The sequence below is a fragment of the Miniopterus schreibersii genome (genome assembly GCF_964146895.1).
Source record: "Miniopterus schreibersii genome assembly, chromosome: 11".
Taxonomy (NCBI): Eukaryota; Metazoa; Chordata; class Mammalia; order Chiroptera; family Miniopteridae; genus Miniopterus; species Miniopterus schreibersii.
In genome coordinates, this window is record NC_138111.1 from 1993928 (window position 1) to 2010212 (window position 16285).

The 16285-nt window shown below is 60.4% G+C and overlaps 1 protein-coding gene across 11 annotated transcripts in view; it reads right to left on the bottom strand.

Annotated features, from left to right (window-relative positions):
* Window positions 1-3787: 3787 nt before the first annotated feature.
* The window catches only part of FNBP1 (formin binding protein 1), a 92039-nt gene continuing 79541 nt past the window's right edge, over window positions 3788-16285 (bottom strand). For 5 of the 11 annotated variants that reach the window (XM_081151471.1, XM_081151463.1, XM_081151469.1 and 2 more), the window contains 5 exons: window positions 15731-15840; window positions 13245-13377; window positions 11829-11950; window positions 11429-11568; window positions 7350-10946 (listed from right to left, as the gene is read on the bottom strand). In XM_081151471.1, the coding sequence (XP_081007597.1) occupies window positions 10768-10946; window positions 11429-11568; window positions 11829-11950; window positions 13245-13377; window positions 15731-15840 (684 nt within the window). In that variant the 3' untranslated portion in view covers window positions 7350-10767. Of the gene's footprint in view, window positions 6773-7349; window positions 10947-11428; window positions 11569-11828; window positions 11951-13244; window positions 13378-15730; window positions 15841-16285 lie in introns of those variants that run through there. The other 6 variants (XM_081151470.1, XM_081151464.1, XM_081151465.1 and 3 more) reach the window with 4 other exon arrangements.

Below are 16285 nucleotides of genomic sequence, written 5' to 3' on the forward strand. Positions count from 1 at the left end.
GTGTCCGGATGGTCCAATAAACCCCTCCGTGTCCCCGCGGCCCTCGGTGTCGTCTGTCACTGGAGGGAAGCCTGGGCTCGCCCGGGGAGGAGGGAGCATCCCTGGCAACGGGCCTTACAAACGACCCCACACGGGAGGGGCTTTCGTGGCGCTGGCACCGGGGGGCACCCGAGGGCGGCAGGAGCAGGCGGAGCCGCTTTAAACACTGGGCGGCCTGTTCTAGAACCAGCCTGGCCCCAGTGGGGTGGGCGGGCGGCCGGGGTGCGGGGGACAGGCCAGTGTGTCCCCAGGCAGGGCCCCTCCTGCCACCACGGCGCAGACTCGGTGCCGCCAGGCAGGCGCCACTGTCCCGGCCCCCGGCGCCCGCACTGGGGGCTCCCCGACAGCCAGGCCGGCCGTGCCAGCCGGGGAGAGGAGACTGAGATTTTTATGTTGACTTGGAACATTCACCTGTGAGACCCTGTGAGACTTGAGGGCGCGGGAACCTCTCACGCAGGACGTCAGAGCAGAGCCAGCGCCGCCCGGGGCACCCGGCGGGCCCAGAGAACCCGGCTCGCCCGCCGCTGCGCTCGAAGCCCCGCCCGTCCTCAGTTTCCCACACGTGTGTCCGAGCGTGTCCTCGGCCCGCTCGCGCCTGAGCACGTGCGCGGAGTCCCAGCTGCGCCTGCGCTCGGCTCGGTTCACCCCTGCTGACCGGCCGCGAGTCAACTGTGTCGGCACTTACGTTAATTTAATCTTAAGCACCTTGCCGACGGGGCAGGACTAGCCGGGTGGGAAAAGCAGCCGGCCGGCCGCCGGGCGGGATCTGGCTGGAGGCAGCCAGTCAGCAAGGCAAACGCGGGCGTGAGGCTGGAACCGCCCTGGGGACCGAGTGGTTCGGGGAGTTTAGAGACAGTTCGTTTTCTACAGGAAGGTCAGGAAGACAGGGGCCAGTCGGCCTTACAATACCACGTGTCTAAGTGGCTCAGCCAAACTAGGTGCTGGACTCTGAGGACGGGCCGGAGCCTGCGGTTCACCTTGCAGGCTGGGCGGAGACAGGAAGCGCGGGCGCCGGGCCTCCGGTCTCTCTCCCCCGCACGGTCCCTGCATCCGGGACAGGGACAGGGCGGGGCGGGGCCGGGCTCCCCTGCAGGCGGGCGTCTGTGGGCCGGCCGCCCCGCGTACCTGCCGCCTGTCCGCAAACCTACATCAGGAAGGCACCCGCAAGGCGCAGCCTCCCGCCCGCCCGGTTTGAGCAAACGCAAAGCATCCTGCAGCCTCACGCGGCGCCGCTGGGGCCCCAGGGAGCCGCTGGGGCCGGAGTGGAGCCTCGGCTCGGGCTCCATCCCTCTGCCCCTCCAGCAAGAGCCCGGGCGCCCTGGGGAAACGCCGGGAAAGGGGCCGCTTTGCACAGAGAACGCTCAGGAAAGCTGCCCAGGGCCGGTCGGGAGGGGTCCCCGTCCTTGGATGACGCCAGCCAGCTGAGGGGTGTCTGGAGCCGGACCTGGGGACTGGGCCTGGTGCCCGACCCGGAGACTCCTCCCGCCCTCACCCCCGCCCCCGCCCCCGCCCCCGCCCGGGCCCCATCTTCGCTTCTGGGGGCCCGTAGGAGGAGGAGGAGGAAACCCCTGTGTTTCCTCCCCAAGCTTTTGGCCCCTCCGCTCTGAGGACGACGGCACGTGGGGCCTCGGTCCCTGCTTTCTAGGTGCCTCTGGTCCCAGCGATAGCCTAGCTAATGGGAGGCCGTTGAAGCAAAGGCCGCTCATCACGGCGGCCGAACAGAGGCAGACGGGCTTCACTTCAGGGCCTGAGGGGCGGCACCTGCAGAGAAGGCTCCTGACACACTAAGTGGCCACTGGGTGCCAGCCTGCAGCCTCCTCGCTTAAACCCCAGGTCTCGGGGGCTTTGGCGACGCAGCTCAGGGCCTCCCCTTCCCGGAAAAGCTGAGCGGCGGTCAGAGGGGAGGGGAGGCCTCCTCTCGGCAGGATGGGCGGAGGCCAGGGCCGCGGGTCGCTGCTCAGGACCCACGGACGTCAGTCCCGAGCGACACCTGCCGTTAGCCCTGCCGCCTCCCCCGCCGATCGCACAGCCCCAGAGCCCTCGCTGTGATGGGAATGGGGGGCACGCCTGACCCGTCCCTGCCCAGTTCCACTTCCTCCCTGGTCACCCCGGGGGGACGCCGCTCTCTCGGGGCACTGACTCCTCTTACACCAGGGGGCGCCACCGCCCCTGAGCGCCGGCAGGCCCGGGTGCGGCGGGCGGGGCGGGAGGAGAGGCCGGCCGCGCCCGCAGGAGCTTCCCAGACCTACCAGGGGAGCCTGACCGACAGGTCTGCCGGGTCCGCGCCTCTGAGTCAAGCAGAAAACGAATCCTGGGCTCTGGGTGGCTGCCACCTGCTTCCAGCCCCAGAGGGACAGAAGTGAGTCACCAGAAAGTTCAGACGCCTGGCAGGGAGCGGTGCCAGCCCCCGAATGCTTGCCCCAAGTAGGTCATAAAGATGGGCCGTGCAGGCAGCCATGGGGTGTCTCAGACCAGGAACCTCCGCGTATGAGACACACGGACGCCCTCACGGGGCCCAGGAGGAGCCCGAGTCAGAGCGGACCACCTAGGCTCCCGAAGGCCTCCAGCTCCCACAGCAGCTCCCCAAGGCCGTGAGGTCTTCACCCACAACCCGGACACTGAGGCCCAGAGAGTGGGGACGGGTGCCCCCAAGCTCCCGGCCCTGCCAGGTCCCCCAGGGAAGGACGGGTCTAAGGGAGACGGGAACCATCTCACCCCTGACACCGTCCATTCCCCAAACAGGACAGGGCCCAGAAGGGACACGCTGAGACAGTCTTCCTCGACTGGCCTGCGGGGTGACAGCTAGACGAGGGGTGACAGCGTCGGCCGGCCGGCCTGGCTCAGTGGTTGTGTTGACCCAGGAACCAAAAGGTCAGGGTTCATTCCCGGTCAGGGCCCAGGCCCAGGCCGCGGGCTCCGTCCCTCGTCGGGGGCCTGCAGGAGGCAGCCCATCAACGGCTCTCTCTCATCGATGTTTCTCCCTCCCTCTCCCTTCCTCTCTCTGAAATCAATAAAAACATTAAAAAAAAAAAAGTGATAACCGAGCGGCCTGGTTCCCGTCACCGTCTCTTCCTGGGAGCCATGGCTCTGGGCGGAGGCCCAGGCCGCTGGCCTCACCGCCCACCCTCAGCAGCTGAGTCCACACTTGGCATGAGCAGGACGTCTCTGCCCGCTGGCTGCTCTGAGGACCCTCAGAAAACAGAGGTGTGGACACCAGCCAGCTGTGCTTCCCCCGAGGCCCGGGTGAGAGTCTCAGTGCTGGGCGTGGAAACAGGGCCTCCCAGCGCACAGCCCCAGGGGCGGGCAGGTGGGGGGCCCACGCTTTAGAGCTGCACCCTGTCTGCAGCTCACAGGAACCAGGGGTTATCCAGCCGAGCTACCCGAGGGTGGGCTTGGGAGCCTGTGGCCCAGGTGCCAACAAAACGCTCCCCACCTCCCACAGCGGGGTCCCCGAAAACCTAGAGCGGCCGCCAGCTGGGTTTGTCCAAGAAAAACTTCCTGGTCCTCAGAAGCCTCCCCCACCCCCTGGCCTGAATCTACCCGGGTTGCAGCCCCCGAGCCTCTGAGAGCTTCCCCGCGGGCGGTGCTGGGGGCCGCAGGGGTGCCAGCCCCGCCCCGAGTGCCGGGGGACGTGACGCGTCCCAGGTCACTCAGGTGCAGCCCACGGTCGGCCGGCCCGGCCCCAGGGACTCGTCGGCTTCTGCGACCCGGGTCCCCTCTGTGCAACAGAACGCTCCGCGAGACCCTGCCAGAGGGAGAGTTTTATTGACATCGAGGGGGTTAACATGTAGTTACAAGGTCAGCGGGAGCCTCCCACAGACGCCCCATTTGTTTCAATTCCACCTCGGCAGACAAGCGGCAGTTCCGGGGCCCGACGGTGCCGAGGCCGCCGGATGCCCCACGGCTCCCAGCTAGTGCCACACACACAGACCGGAACAGAAGGTGCCCGACAGCCGCGGGCCGCTTGCTAAGGGAGCTTCTAATGACAGACGCCAGGAAGGAGCCTGAACCCGGCGTCTCCGGAGCGATCCTCAGTATCCACACGACCTTTCCTTGTTCAGCAAACTTTCTTCTGTGATCACAGAGGTTACCAGAGGGCATCCGAGGCCCCGGTGCTCGGGCCGGAGTCAGGCTGCGGGTGTGTCTGACTCGGGAGGGTGGCACCCTGAGAACCTCTGGACGGGTGTGATAAAAACCCAGAGGATCCCGTCACGGCGGTCCAGGCCCCACCCCGCAAAGGGGAACCGGGCCAGTGACAAGCCCCCTCTCCCGTCTCACGTCCTGTTCGGGGCGGGCTCTTTAAAAACCCGCGGTTCTCAGGACACAGCACTATCCTGGTGGGGGGGGAGGCGGGCGGCGGTGCCAGGGGGGCGGTGCCAGGGGGCGGGGCGCTCCGCGTCCCCACGCGACGTGGTCGGCTCCTCGGTGACGGACGAGGTCCCAGCAGGAGTCCCAGGGCGAGCGGCACATCTCACCTGTCGTGTAATAACTTGTTTCCTCCGACGAGCCCGGCTGGGCCGGCACAGCGCCGGCCGCCCGCCCAGGCAGAGGGGCAGACCCGGGTTAAGGCTGAGAAGCGCTCGTGGTCCATTCTCGTTTGGATGCAGGTGGCACGGGAGGGAAAACGGGCGCAGGGGACACGGGAGGACACAAGCATAATCTATACTGAGTTTAACAGACGTTAGAAGAACTAATCACTGCAGCTCCTACCTCTCCCCCTGTGTTGCAAGAAACCCATTTATCCTGACCCATTAGAAGACGCAGCGCACATGCATCACTGACGCTCAGATCGGATTTTCAGAACCGTCACATCTTTGTAGCCTGGGGAGTGGGCAGCTGGACCTGGTGACGTTCAGAAGATCCCGGAGAGACCAGGTCACCCTGCCCACGGTGGAGCCGCTGGGACTGCCCGCCTGCCCATGTTACCCACGCACCTGCGGGTCTGCAGGGACGCAGGTGAGGCCCTGACCCTTCTCACCTGGGCATCCTGGCTTCAATGCCACCTGCCAAACCCGCCCGCTCCCGAGACTGATTTCTGCTACCCTGGGCTGCCCGCCGAGGGGCATGGAAGCTGCTTGCCAGGTAGCACCCCGGAGACTCCCCAGCTGCAAGGCCCTGGGCAGGTGGTTTGAGCCCCTGGGCCTGGCCCCACTTCTGGGGAACAGCGAGAAAGAGAGGGCCAGGCTCTCCCTCGCTCGCCCTAAACCTGAAGCCACTTCCTCGCCCCCCGCTCCCCCCGGGGGGTCCGCTCGCTCATGGTCTGGCCCCGAGTTGATGAGCCGCCGGAGGGTGGTGTGCGGTCAACCGGGAGCGCTGAGAGGAGCCATCTGCCCACCACCCAGCACAGGCCCAACCCCAGGCCCTGCGGTTCCTGCCCTGACCCTCCAGCTCCTGGAACTTCCTTGTCTCGGGCTCATCAACATCGGGAAGAGCTGAGGAGGGTGGAGGCCACCTGGCCACCAGGAGCCCAACAAGAAGGCAAGGCCCGGTTTCACCCTCGGCCTCCGGTGGCGTCTTGTTTGCAGAGACTCTCAGCCACTCACAGCCAGTGACTTCTCCTGACTTTTCTGCACCGAAAAGCAGCTCCGCAGCTCTGGGGCCTGAGTGGGCACAGGCTGCACGGCCTCACGTTTCCCTCGGAGGCCCAGGAGGAAGGAAACGCAGCTCGGAAAGCAAGCCTGGTTCATTCTGCCCGTGTCGCCCGCAGAGCCGGTGACAAATGGCGAAGCTGGAGCCACGGGGTCACCCGAAGGGCAGGAGCTCAGGGTCTTTGGTGACAGAAGCACTAAAATCCTAAGATGCAAATCTTGGAACTTGAGGAAAGGGGATTTTTCACTTTATAAGGAGCTAATGCAGAGGTGAGACGCACGCTCGCTCGCTCACCAAGTGCCACAGCTCAGCTCTCACGGGGCGACGGCCCTGGACCCGGGGAGAGGCGGACACAGCGAGAGAGCAGGGAATCTGACTTCTAGGGTGGACCTTTCTGGGTGCTGAAGGCAGCGCCCCAAACAAAAATGTGTGCATACGTGTGTGTGCCTGTGTGCGTGTGCATGTGTATGCACGTGTGTGTGTACGCGCATGTGTGCGTGTGCCCCCGTGGCCACCACTGACATTCTTAGCTGCGAAATGTTGCAAGAGCCAATGCTCAGTACGACGTGACGACCTGTCATCAGAAAAGGCCCACTGGGTGGCCCATGGACTTGGGGATAGATGAGTCTTCTCTAACGTAAAGGATGCGGGACCACATCAGTGCCACTCGGCGCTCAGTCCCCCTGGTGCGCTCTGGTCCAGATTCTGTCAGTGTCCCCGGGAGACCAGGGGCAAGGTTTTCACAAAAGGCACAGCGTGAACCGTGGACGGGCCAGGAGCGGCCAGGAGGACTGAGGGCCAAGGCAGGGGCCGGGGGAGGAGGGAGCCCATGTCCAGCTGCCTTCCATGGTCCTGCATGGGGTGACGCCCCAGATGGGACAGACAGCCCTGCCCCCAGGAGGTGGCCGACGGGGCCATGGGCGGAGCTGGGCCAGGAGGAGCATGCTGTGGAAAGAAAGCAAAGGCAGGCAGCCGAGCGGTATGGGGGTCCCCTCGGGTCGCGATTACCAGGGCCACGCTCCAGCCCAGCCCGGGGGCAGGTTCACAGGGCAGGTTCAGGCCTGTGGAGGCAAGGAGACCACAGGCGACGGAGGGTTCCTCCGGGGAAGGCTCCAGGCTCGGCTCCTTAGCCGCCTTTAGGGATCTACAACACAAACAGAGAGGAACACAGTCAGCGAGGAGGCCGGCCGGCCGGCGGGCCCCCTGCTGCTCGGCAGGTTGCTCCGCCCTGGGGGCAGCGGGTGGTTACCACCGGGCACCGTGGGTCAGGGACTTTCACTGTTCATCCCGGACCTTCCCTTGGAGACGCCCGCCCCTGGGGAGGCGGCCCCACCCACCCAGTCATCTTTCTAATAAGTTGAATGTTGAGAGAAGGGCGACCAGCTTCCCAGAGAGGAGCCGGGAACTGGGGGTGGCTCTGCCGGCCCTTCAGCCACCACATGTAGTCTTAGGCCATAGGAAAGCTTGTCATCCAATGTTTACTCCCAATGAACAGTGAAAGTTCATCTCACGGTGGGTGGGGAGGAAAGAGAGACCAGAGACAGACCCCTGAAGCCCTTGGGTGCACGCAGGGCAGGAACGGGTGTCGTCAGGTAAGGGGGGAAAGGGCGGTTTTTAAAAAGCGCTCGGCTAGGAAATCCCCCGTTACCGAAGACAGAGGAGTTAACTACTGGAAACGCACAGTCATTTTCTCAGAAAGGTGACACATCACGGGACAACACTGAGAAAAATGCGACGTTTATTAGAGGCAGGTTCAGGGTACAGCTGAGAGGTGCCAGGCAGTCTTCCCTTCCAGGGTAAGAAGCGAGAGAGAGAGTCACATTGGCCGTATTTAAACAAAACTTACTCGAACCCGAGTGTCTAGAATAAACGCAAGCGGAGCAGCCGGCAGGGCCCTAGCTACGGAGAAGCCGTCCTCTGGCTCCCCGGCGGTTACAAAAACAAAAAGGTCATTAGGCCGCGGGATCTCCAGCAAAACAAACATAAAAGAGTGACACGTTAAAACAGCGCATTCAAGTGACCCTTTCAGTCTTCAAACTGCAGCAGGTACAGACGGGGGCCCGCGGGCACACGCCACAGAAAGCAGCTCCGAGAGCAACACCGAGCGAGCAGAGTCACGATCCAGCCGACACACTGGGGCTTCTTCTAGTCTAAATATTTTGGCAATTTTTAAAGAGTCACATCACAGACGCCGCACATGCTCAAGGGCATGGGCGAGACCACAGACAGGAGGGGTGGTGGCCGGGGTGGGTGCCGGAGTGGGGGTGGGGCAGGCAATGTGGGTGCCCAGGTGGGGGTGGGGCAGGCAGTGTGGGTGCCCGGGTGGGGGTGTGGCGGGCAGTGTGGGTGCCCAGGTGGGGGTGGGGCAGGCAGTGTGGCTGCCCAGGTGGGGGTGGGGCAGGCAGTGTGGGTGCCCGGGTGGGGGTGTGGCGGGCAGTGTGGGTGCCCGGTGGGTGTGGGGGGAGGTGGGCAGAGTTGTGAACATGGGAGGGAGGGGCTTCTCCATGCACATTGGGAACCTGGAAGGGAGGCTCCAAAATAAAGGGAGAAAACTTGGTGAAACAAGCTGAGACCTGGCTGCTTTGGTCTGAGCAGATAGCTTGGGAAGAAGACAAAGTATCCTCTGGGAGGAAAGGGAAATTCCGCTCTCTGGGAACTGCAGCTACAACACATCCTAGCGGGAGGTGCACGGACGCGCCCTTCGAAGCCGGGGATGCAGCTCTTTATTCTCTTGTGTCGCAGAGCTTTTACTACTAAACCAGCAACTAGCATTGCCCACCTTTAAAACTTGGGCCGTTATAATCACAGTGTGTATACACTTGGAAATGGTGCTGTTTAGCGTTAAAATTAATAAAAAAACAAATTAAAAAAACAAACTACAATATATCACCATTGAGCCAATATTACATTAATTCACGGCCTGTAGGAACCTTTAATAATCATAATTTCTGCACCCACACCGCCCTGGAAAACCTGCCGATATATTTTCTGAACCAGACTTGCATAACACCAAAGGAAAAGCAAAAAACAAAAACAAAAACAGAAACACAAAACAGAAAAACAGGCTTCAGGGACGGCCCCACTCTTCCAGGCGGGCTTTTCAGAGGCCGATGTTGTCTTGCCCCATTTTAAGACGTTTCAGTGTCTGGTCTGCGCTCTCCAGTAGCTCCGGGTCTGGAAATGAGGTCACAGGCCTGAAGCTGTGACCTCCTGCCGCTCGCGGAGTCCCGCCCTGTGCTTCATGGGGGCAGCTGGTTTTCTTGCTGCCAGACTTAAGAAGGACAGGCCGGATCCCCGGAGAGGTCTGGGCTCAGGCTGAGTGGCTTTATCGACATTACGTCAGCAAAGATATAATAATAATTCCGAAGAAATTTGAATTACAAAACCCTGTTTAAAAAAAATCAGGCTGACCCTCAGCTTCCTGCCCGTGAGACACTATTTGATTGTGTTAGATGGAAGCACCGGGAGGACACTGGGCGAAGGGGACCCGATCTCTCTGCAAGTTTCTGAGATTCTATATTTAAAAATAAAAAGCGTTTTCAAAATCCAGGCTGTCACGAACGAAAGGAGACTGAATCCCATCTTGGGGGCCGTTGCGAGGGATGACAGCAAACTTTCTGCCGGAATCAACAAGCGCCCAGGCCTCCCGCGGGGGCCCCAGGGCGCTGTTGGCACCCACAGTGTCAGGCAAGGAGCTAATTTCCCGTGTAAAAGTAGGAAAGAGGTGAATGACTTTCAAAGCCAAACAGGGAATCTCAGCCCGACACCTCCATTCTGACCCACTGGTAGCTGTTCCCCGAGATCTCAGGGCAGATGCTGGAAATGGGCGCGAACCCCGGGCCTGGAACCCGCCTGTGCACCTGACAGTCCCACCACCCGCCCTGCCGACTTCAGAATGCAGATCCCCGTGTGACCCAGTTTCCTTGGAAGATGGTGAAACATTGTATTTGATTCTGGCTACAGTTAACGAAGTGAAGCCAGCTAGCAATTCTGAAAGGGCTTTTCAGTCAGTTCACACTTGGGGGCTTCCAGGTGCTGCTGCTGCTGTCGTTTTAAACCCCCCCTTTGGGAAGCAACGTGCTGGGGTCCGTGGCTGTGTGGGTGCAGCCCCGCTGGGGGAGGGTCCGCTGACCACGGCTCCACTCGCCACAAAGCCTCCCACCGGACAGAAGGGAGCGAGATGCTGTTTTAACAGACGTTCGTCCAAACGGCACTGGCAAAGCTGATGGACTCTTTCAACTGTCCGGGGACACACTTCAGCTGGTCGTTTGGGATCAAATGGACACACTAGGATCATCTCGGAGCGCTAACAGTGACCTCAACCAGGTTTAGGTAAAAACCACACACTTTGGTACCCATGAAAGAATCTTCTACTTGCCACTTTTACTCAAGAAGGGGGAGCTTCGCCCGGCCAGTGTGGTTCAGCGGTCGAGTGTTGACCTATGAACCAGGAGGTCAGGGTTCGATTCCTGGTCGGGGCACATGCCTGGGTCGCGGGCTCCATCCCCAGAGGGGGGAATGTGCAGGAGGCAGCCGATCAGTGACTCTCCTCATTGATGTTTCTCTCTCCCTCTCCCTCTCCCTTCCTCTCTCTGAAATCAATAAAAGCGTATTGAAAATAAAGAAAAAAAGAAAGAAGGGGGAGCTTTTACTTATGGCTTCCTGCAAAGAGCGTAGCTACAAAACTGAACCAACTGGCGCAGCTGAGCTCCCTAAGTCACAGGATGTGAGCGTCTGCGGTGGTTTAACTCGTGGCAGACGCTGGCGCACACGTGAGAGCTGAAGCCCGCTGCCCCCGGGCGGCGCGTGGACTTTGAGACTGGGAAATATCGATTGGAAGCTGGACGGAAGCGGTTTTGTTGTGATCTACAGGCGCTGCCAGAAGAGTTTATCAGGTTTCAAATGACACAGTGGTAGGGTGGTGGCTGGCAGCTTCCCACACAAAATGTCACCAGCAAGCAAAACTCGACAACAGTCAGAACCAGACCAGGAGCCTCGGTGGGCCCCGCTGGCCACGCGGGCCGCGGGGAGGGCACCGCGTGCTCTCCGCCAGGCTTTGAGGCGCCGCCTGTGGTGGTCACAGCTGAGGGGAGAAGCACCTCCAACTGGTTTTAAAGAGTTTGTTTTTTTAAAGCTGTATTAAATGTAAGTCTTAGCACCTTTGGCATTTTTGTCCAGATAGACTTCGACGTAGGAGGTGGGGACGTAGCCCTCTTCGTCCTCGCGCCGGCGGATGCGGGTCCACCCGTCGCCTCGGTCTTCCTCTATGACGGACAGCGTTTCGCCTTCGGTCACCGAAATGGTCCCTTCGTTCTGACCTGGAAACAGCGTCGGGACAGGTCAGGTTTCTGGGCAAACGGGGAGCAGGCGTCCTGAGGGGAGGCGGGAACTCAGCCCCACGGGCCCCACGCCTCTGCCACTGGCCTCCCGTGGGGGCGTGCGGGGACCTCCTGTGCCTGCCGCCAGGCTGCCGCCCCCCCCCCCACTGTCCACTTTGCTTCTCTGGGGGTGGACACTGCACCCACTCCCCGCATCCCCCCCTTCGGGGTCTTTTCCAGACAGGAGCTCTACAGATGTTGAACGAGTGTGTGAAATAACCACAGTCCCCTGCAATTAAGCGCGATGACCGAAAATAGCAGCCATGGGCTAGTGATAATAACAGTAAACACTATCAGCAGAACAGAGGGGAGTGAGAGAAAGACCTGGGAGGCTGTAAAATAAAAGCAAGGCCAGGCACAGAGGGAGCAGGTGGCCCAGACGGCCCAGGGGAAGGGGGCAGCCGGCCGGCGGGAGGCGTTACCGTCGAAAGTGTACAGAGCTCTGCAGGTCCCGATGGCGGGCAGCGGCTCCTCGTCCTCAAACTCGTCGTCGAAGTCCGCGGCCAGCACCCTCACCTCACTCTCCTGGCTCTGCTCCTCCGTGTAACTGCCATCCGGGCTGCTCAAGACAGGAAAACACACGGCAACTATAGCAACCGACCCCGGAGGACCCCGACTCGCCCACGAGCAAGGCGCCGGACTGAGACCGTCTCAGACCACCCTGTGCTCCATGGGGAGGAGACACGGGCGCCGGGGAACCCACAGGCCCATCGGCACAGACGCGTGGGTGTCTGTGCCCTGGGCTGCTTTCCAGATTCCAGGACCAAGAGGCAGAGCGGAGCCCCCCCCCCCCCCCAGGGCAGGGCTGCGCGGATACTGTACCTCTCCCGGGCCTGCGCACAGCTGTTGACCGTCGGGGTGGCCTGGGCGTCGTACAGGCCGCTCTGCCTGCGGGACTGCTCGCCGCGAGCCGGGAGCCTGCCCTCCACCTCTGCCAGCCAGGCCTGCAAACAAAACCACGAGAGACCCGCTGAGGACCACCCCCGAGTCTGGAGCCCCCGATTCGGGCTGCTCTTGGCCACGGAAGCTGACTGCAGAGGGGCCCTGGGGTGGGGGTGGGGACAGTGTTTCTGCAGCCCCCTCCCGAGCTGGAGAAGGGGAAGCGGGCTATTCAGGCGGCTGCTCCCAGGGGGCAGGAGGAGCACCAGACTGCGCCGAACTCTCCGACTTGAAGCAGCTGATGACTTGGGATAAGTCACTTCTACTTCCTCTGGTTCCCAAGCCTCCGTGACCGGGAGGTCACACTGGGAAGCAGGAGGCACTGCCGCACTGGAGCAGTGACTCAGTCTGAAAGCCACACTTCCCTTTTCTGTTTTTTAGGAGGGTAAATTATATGGACCAAAAGGCAAAATAGAGGAGACTGGTACATAGGACATGGAAGTAGATAAAGTTACCTTTAGTAACATTTGAACTAGTTACATTGTTGACAAGGCAAAAGCACACAAATGATCAGCCCTGGCCCGTGCGGCTCAGTCCTTGGAGCGCCGAAGGGTCCAGGGCACGGGCCTGGGCTGGGATTTGGCCCCCTCCCCCGTCGGGGCGCATGCGGGAGGCAGCCAGCTGATGTGGCCCCGGCTCACGCCTATAACCTTCTGATACTGGGTCCTCGGAAGGAGCGGCATCTCTCAGTGCAACGTGCTTTAGGGTCTCTGAGCGATAGCCGATACATTCCCAATTACACTTCGCCAGTGAGAGATGTCCTATAGCACAACTTAAGTCACACACTTAAATGAAAACACAACACTGCATCCAAACAAATGCGACTTTCAACAGTGCCAGTTTGAAGGGACATGATTAAAATAGGAAGTGCTTTTTAAAAAAAAAATCCTCGCCTGAGGATATTTTTTCCATTGCCTGCCAGAGAGAGTGGGAGGGGGAGAGAGAGAAACATCTACGTGAGGGAGACACATCGATGGGCTGCCTCCTGCTCGAGCCCCAAGGGGCTGGAGATCGACCCGGCGACCCGGGATGTGCCCTGGGCCGGGAATTGAACCGGCGGCCCCTTGGTCCTTGTCCGAAGCTCGGACCACTGAGCCACACGGGCCAGGGCTGAACAGGAAGTGGTGGAAGCAGGCCTCGTGGGATGACTGTTTCCTTCCACCACAGCCCGTGACCCCGGCGTTCCCGGCGGCACCCTCCCAGTGGGAAATGCTGAGCGCTCTGTGACCGCAGGTGGCCCGCGACGCCGGTCCCTTCCGCTTCCTCCCCCCGTCCCCCGCAGCAACAGCCTTGCCATACCTCAAACTTCTGGGCCTCGAGTCGCAGCTTTTCTATGTTTTGGCCGACTTCCATCAACTTGTGGTCCAGACTGGCGGGGTCTCCCATCTGAGGGTTTTTCAGGTAAACGTCCTTCATTTTCGTGATGGCCTCTCTGAGAAACAGGAGCAGAAGGCGGGAAGGGTTAGTGTCACCGCCAGTCACGTTCCCCGATGACCCTGGGAACCATGTGACTGGGAGGCCTGGCGCCGAGCGGGGGAGGGAGGGGAGCACGGGGGCAGCTCCCTCTAAACCGTCTCTTCAGGGGCGCTGCTCCCAGGCCTGCATAGCCCAGAGACCGACACTAAAACTTCAGCTGCCTTCTCGGGGTGGATCTCCCTACTGTCCTCAGCTACGATGGTCCTGCAGACTTAAAATTTTGTATCTTCTTGGCGAACTGAACCCTTTATTTGAATGACTGGTTACGATGGGCCTGTTGAGCTGAGCAGCCTGGGGGCGCTGGAAGTCAGTCGCCAGGCCAGTTTCTCGCGGTTGGCATTTGCGCCGTATGCATTTTCCATTCTTTAACGCCCACACTTGCTATACGTGACGCGTTAGATGCATCTTTCGTAGACGTACAGGTGATCTGGGGTTCGTGTCCAGCCTGAAAGCCTCTTTTAATTGGAACCGTACAGCCTCTACATTTACCATATTGATTCGTTTTATTTTACAAACACTTACGTGCCTGGCATTGTTCTCAGCACCGTGCAAACACTGACACGTTTAATCCTCACGCTAACTCCCTTTTAAAGATGAGAAAACTGAGTCCCAAGGGGCTAAGGTGCTCGTCTGAAGTGCGCAGTAGCACAAGGGGGGTCAGATCTGAATCCGGGGTGCCTGGGGCACCTGGTCTTTCACATCCACCATCCAAATCTGTGCTTTTGATCTGTCCTGCCCGCTCTACGTATTTTTCCTCTCCTGCCTTGCCTTTTCGGGTTGACTATTAAAAAAACATTTCTGGGGGAGGGGGGCTGGGTGCTGGATGGAGGGGGTCGATGGAGGAAAAAAGGGGACTTCTGTAATACTTGCAACAATAAAGATAAATTTAAAAAAAAAAAAACCAACAAAACCATTTCCAAATAATGTCCTCTCTGCTCACAGTCATTTATTCTGCACACTGTGTGAGCTGCACGAGAGCAGAGTGCTTATGTTTTGCTCACTGCTTTACCCTCAGGCCCCGGCCCTTTCCTTGGGCACAGTAAATACTCAGCGGACGGTCATGGAGGGACAGCTGGGCGGGACTGGCCTTCCCACCGTCACGGGCTCCGGTGGGGCTGGGAGGTTAACCAGGTCCCACGGCCAAGTGACAGAGAAGCTTTGCTCCACGGTGTTGGACAAGGGGAGCCTGTCATCACCCTATAAAATGTCATTTCAGACACTTGGGTCCTCACTTCTCCCTCCTGTACAAAATATAGCTGCTCACTTATTAAGCAGCAAGAGGTCTGATTAGGTTTATATATTCATAAACCCTCTGTATCCCGTCCCACATGTGAGGAAAAAGTACAAAGACAAAAATGTTCATTTCAGGAAGTAAATTCTGATACAGAAGTGGGACAACGCTAGTCAGACGCCTGCCACTGTCTCTTACGTGCAACAATGTTTCTCAGGAGCCGCCTTAACAGAGGCAGAAGGGTGAAGGCGGCGTCCCCTGTGCAGGGATCTAGCAACTTTGTTTCCAGCACAACCACATTTTAACCCAGCTTCAACACAACCAAACGCACGTGGAGTCGGCACATGGGCCTCTATGGAGCACAAAGCCTGAAGTTACCTCTTAGACAAGCCCAAGTTCAAACCTCAACTAGAGGAACGACTCACCCGATGTGCTCAGTGAGAACATTAGCAAAAGGGCTTTCAATCAGTCCGGACCATTAGCAAGTACCCTCTAAGTGATGGGGAAGCGTGACAGTTATAAAAGCAGGGAGGGACGGATAAAGGGAGAGAGAGATCACCCCCCCCCCTTGCGCCACCCACCGCACCATCCCTAGGAGCAGCTCAGGAAACGAGAGCCCCTGGGGCGGGGGCGGGGGCGGGGCACCCCTTCCCCAGAGCAGGGCCGGCTGACGCTGCTAAGGGCGGGGTGTGCGTGTAAGATGCTGATTTGTTTTCTGGTCACCGGCACCGCACTCTATACAAAGGGAAGCAGCCCGGGCGGGCAAGCAGAAGGGGAGACTGATGGTGACTGATCCCAGAGCTGGGATGTGGGTGCGGGGAGAGGGCGGGACCAGGCCACTCTTTCGTCCTCACTGGTACAAAACCGCTCACCTACGCACTATGGGGAAAGATACTCCTGTGTATTCTGCTCCCCAGGCTCAGAACAGAACCGACTGACGCGAGATCTCCCAGCCCGTCGTGGTCAGCGCTGCAGGCCGCCCGAGAGCCCGGCTGCCGCGAGCCCTTCCCTTGGCCCAGGTCAGCGCCTGGATCCCCCAGCCCGAGGCGCACTTCCCAGGGACTGTCGGCCCCTCTACCTTTGATCCGTCTCCTTCTGAATGTCTTTATTTAATTCATCGACTTTCTGTTGGAGCTTTTTTCTTCTCTGCTCCGGTGGCAGGTTGCTGAAATCCTCCGGCGCCCCGCCCTGCGGACGAAAACAGAAATGAGCCGGGAAAGGCCTTGGGGGCTCCTGGAGAACAGCCGGGAGGCGGCCTGCAGGGGGGAGGCCCGGACAGCAGGGGCGAGGCCGCCCCGAAACACCCAGCCCTCTCCCAGGGCCCGGCCCAGCAGGTCAGTGCATGCAGACTAGGCCCCAAGCCCCCGCGTCCCGGGGGCAGGAGCGAGGCTGCGGGAGGCGAGGAAGGAATACTGCTGACTCCGCGCCGGAGCAAGGGGCAGAGTCTGAGACAGAGCCCGCACTCTGCAGTCGCTGCCACACCAAGGCCCTAGGCGGCTCTGAGTTCAGATTTTCCCCACGTAAAACAGCGCCGAGCGCCCCATGGGCTGCTCTCCATCCCGTCCCGTCCCCCGTCCCGTGACCCCGTCTAAGTATTCCTTCCGTCCCTCCACACAGGCCGAGGCCCTTGGTT